Source organism: Parus major, chromosome 23 (assembly GCF_001522545.3).
Source record: "Parus major isolate Abel chromosome 23, Parus_major1.1, whole genome shotgun sequence".
NCBI classification, from domain to species: domain Eukaryota; kingdom Metazoa; phylum Chordata; class Aves; order Passeriformes; family Paridae; genus Parus; species Parus major.
Genome location: NC_031791.1, coordinates 3316 through 7350, shown reverse-complemented (window position 1 = coordinate 7350; position 4035 = coordinate 3316). Strand labels below are relative to the sequence as shown.

General features: G+C 52.6%; 1 protein-coding gene across 1 annotated transcript in view; it reads right to left on the bottom strand.

The window, feature by feature from the left end:
* LOC107214221 (mannosyl-oligosaccharide 1,2-alpha-mannosidase IC) overlaps nt 1-4035 on the bottom strand; it is a gene marked incomplete at its 5' end in the record, with an annotated part of 20628 nt that overhangs the window by 14307 nt on the left and 2286 nt on the right. The window contains 2 exons of the mRNA XM_033519589.1: nt 2019-2113; nt 3926-4006. Of these exons, the coding sequence (XP_033375480.1) occupies nt 2019-2113; nt 3926-4006 (176 nt within the window). The remainder of the gene's footprint in view (nt 1-2018; nt 2114-3925; nt 4007-4035) is intronic.

The following is a 4035-nucleotide window of genomic DNA, read 5'->3' as shown; positions in this document are numbered from 1 at the left end:
CAGGGACAGCAGTCACAGAGCAGCAGCTGGAGCACACAGAGCACTCCAGGCCCTGGCAGCAAACGTGGCAGTGGGAGCAGCAGGATGGAAAGAAGGCTGTGGGGGACAGGACACAGAGCCAGGGGAAAGCAGGCGGCCACAGGAAACTCAGCAGCAGAGAGGGGACCCCAGAGGAAAAGGTGGCAGCAAGAGATAAAGGCAGCTGGTTAAGGAAGAGCTGGGGGGGCTGTCTGTGCTTGGGCCCTCCAAAATGAATATGCAGAATTGACTCCATGCCAGGGGGGTTTTTTTGGTTTCAAATTTCTGAGTGTCCTTCTTAACCCAGTCCCTCAAGCTGCCACCAAGGGAGGCCCACACACGGGGCAGGACTCTCCTCCTCCTTCTGGGATGCTGAGGTCCCTCTGGAATTAGCACATCCTCGCAAAAGCAGAATTGGAGAGAGGATTCCTTGTTGCAAAACTCTTCTGGGCTTTGTTTTGGCCCTGATGTTTGGGTCAGCGTGGTCCCACAGCCTCACCTCGCCCTCCTCTGCTCGAACACTGAGTGATTCCCTTCCCCTGGGGTTCATCTGTTCCTGCAGCAGCTCAGGCTGGGGATGCTGCTCCCTCCATCCCTGCTCCCAAAAACCAGCTGGCACTCCATCCCCTGAGCCTGAGCTCCAGGCAGCCCTGGCCATGGGCTGGGGATGCTGCTCCCTCCATCCCTGAGCCTGAGCTCCAGGCAGCCCTGGCCATGGGCTGGGTGTTCCCTCCATCCCCTGAGCCAGAGCTCCAGGCAGTCCTGGCCATGGGCTGGGGATGCTGCTCCCTCCATCCCCCAGCCTGAGCTCCAGGCAGCCCTGGCCATGGGCTGGGTGTTCCCTCCATCCCCTGAGCCAGAGCTCCAGGCAGCCCTGGCCATGGGCTGGGGGATGCTGCTCCCTCCATCCCTGAGCCTGAGCTCCAGGCAGCCCTGGCCATGGGCTGGCTGTTCTGTCCATTTTCTCTGCTCTCACTCAAGGTCACCAGCGAAACATTTTGGGAATGTCTGGGCAGACAGAGGCTGCTCCAATTGTCTTCACAAAGGGCAGGGGAGGGTTTGGCATTTCTGTGAAAGGTTAGTCTATGCAGAGCCTTTATCAGCCACAGAGGAAGCAGGATGTCTGTGCTGTGAAAAAGGACAATTACAGGGCTGCTGGTGGCTCCAATTTTCCCCAGGATCAGGAGCACATCAGACAACTGAGGGGTGACAGAGATATTTGAGCAACACAGCAGTGTGAGCCAAATATTTGGAAGTCTTTTGCTTCCAAAGAGCCAAGGAGGAGATTTGGGCTAAGGGCTGGATAATGACTTTCAGAGTTTCACAAGAGGTGAGGATGAAAAGCTTTGTTAACCCACATTTCCCGCAGCTCTCACCCGCAGGATTTGTTTGGAGGCATCAGAACCAGCAAATCCAAATCCTTGCTGGCAGGGAATTGTCTGCCAGGAGAGCTGGGGAGAAGGAGGGCAGCCCCAGCTCTGCCTCTGTTTGCTGCCAGAGCTTCTGCAGGGATTTATTGAACTCAGCTGTCTCCCCTGGCCATGAGAACCTGAATTCTGGGGCTCTAAAGAAGGACAGAGCTTGGCTGAGGGCTGTGTGCTGTATTCCCCTTTTCCAGCACCAAAACTGCCAGCCAGTCCCATCCACTCTCTTTCCCAGTTTTCCCAAGTTTTTAAATCCATTTTTCCTGGATAAATCCACGTGCATCCAGCTGGGCACAGTGCACAAATCCATGCTACGAGCAGACTACAAAATCACCTTTCAAAGAAAATGAGAGTGAGGAAAATGCTCTTGCAGCAGGGAGCCCTGTCAGGGGCAGAGGAAGAAACTGTGGACAGCCCCAAATTAATAAAACACAGCTGGGTTTGACCTGAGCCACCTGAAATCTGTGCCAAGGTCTGAGCAGGCAAAGCAAATGACCTCGAGGAATCTGCTGCTGCCCCTGCTCCTTCCCAAACTCCCAGAACTAAAGGAAATGCTGGTGAGAACTTGTGCCTTGCCTGCCCAGGTTGATGACTCCACGTGGGATTCCAGTGGGGGTGTTAAAGGCTGGCAGAAGTTTCTCCCCAAGTTCCAGAGCTTTGCTCTTGAACACCTGTTAAAGAGAGGATAAATATTTGATGAACTGAGCCACACAGGATTCTCTCACTTCCCCTTTTTGCTGTTATAAAGCACTGGAAGTGCTGCAGCCTGAGATCTCCCTGATCCAGGTGTGCTGTGCCCTGGTTCCCCATGCACAAAAAAAAATCTGAGCCAAAAGTCTCACTGAACTTTGGCATCTCTAAATTTCCTCTAAAATCTGCACTAAACCAGCAGCCAGTCCCCTGCCAAAGCCTCAGCTTGCACCAGAGCAGCTCACAACAGCACCCTGTGATCTGAGCTGCCCCAGAGTGCTCTCCAAATTCTTCCCATTCCCAGGATGGCAGGGAACACGAGGAGCTGAAAGGACTGAGTTAAAACCAGAAGAAATCTCTCTAGGCTGAAGCACTCTTAGATTTACAGCCTGGGCTTGCCCAGCTCATGTCACATCCTGCTTTAAAAACCGTGATCTCCAAGGAATCTTCTCCTTGCAGCTCTTTGCCAGGGAGGATTGGTGGTTTCATGGCTGAGCTGCTCCTTTTCCATCAGTAAAGCCTCACTTTTGGGCTTTCCAGACAAATTGCAGCTTATGGCTGCAAAACAATTATTTTGGGACAAACTGATACAAGCACTAATCTTGGCTGCAGAGATTAGTCCTGATCAAGAGAAGCCTCTAAGTGACTTAGGAGATAAAGCACAAGCCTTTTACCTCTAGCCCTGTGCTGGTGGCTTGCAGAAAGCAGGAATTTACTGCTCTAAAAATACAGCACTGAGGAAACCTGAGCTCTCCTGTGGGCTCTCAGACCTTTGATACTCTCACAAGGGAACAGGGGGTTGCTTCAGAAGGGAAGGCAAGAAACAGGGACTGGTTTTTGCCTTTCAGCCCAGTGACACTGACTGGGTAAGTGACATCAGCTGCTGGTGGGACTTCAAGAGGTCACTGCTGGAGTTTTATGGTTTAATGTGGTTTCTTTTTGCTCTGTTGATCTGAAACCTGTTGAAGTTGTCACTGAGACAGACTCTGAGTCTTTGAGAGTTTTCCCTGGAGAAAATCTCAGAGGAAAGTAATTCCTGGAACTCATTTCAAATGCAGCTGAAGTGAGAGAGCTGCTCCTGGATCAATGGTGTCACTATGCAGGAGCCATCCCACCCTCTGTGGTGGGCTGAGCTCTCACTTAGGCTCAGTCCTCACAAAACTGAGCCAGAGTTTCAGCTAAAGGAATAATCTCCTCATCCCCCCCACAGCCAGCTGTAAAATTCCAGCCCAGGAACATTATCAAACAGATTATGGCATCATGCCCCAGCCTCCCCAGGCTGGGGAGGAGGGAGGGAAGGGAAATGAGATCCTCCTGCTCCAGCCAGAGCTCCAGGGGGACGCAGCATCCACCACAGGGGCTGTGACACCCTCTTCATCTCGGGAATTCCTGCTCCAGAGGGATGCTCAGCTGAGTGTGGAGCACCTGCCCCTCCTCCTTAGCCCGAGGCAGGATCTGGGATGATGTCTGATGAAATCTCACCCGACTTGGAAGAGAGAGGAACAAGTACAAAGACAAAGATCCTCTGCAAATGGCATTTCCCCAGGGAGCAATGTGTCCAACTGCAAACGTGTCTTGCTGGAATTGCCCACAGGAGGAGAGATCTCTGGCAAATGAGCCGTGCACGGTGTGTGCAAGGTAATTATTCGAGGCTTAATTAAAGGAACATTAGTGGCATTTCCATATTCACAAAAAGGACGGGTTTAGCCTGTTGTGGTGGGGGGATTGTCTGATGCTCAGAGCAGAGCTGCTGGGGAGATCTGCCAGCCTTTCCTGGGGCTCTGGGGACAAACCTCCTCTCCTGTCAGGTAGTAGGTGGCCAGGAGCCCCCCGATGTAGCGGATGTTCACCTCGAACAGGGAAGCTTCTCCATTCTGCAAAGACAAAAACACAGCCCTGAGTG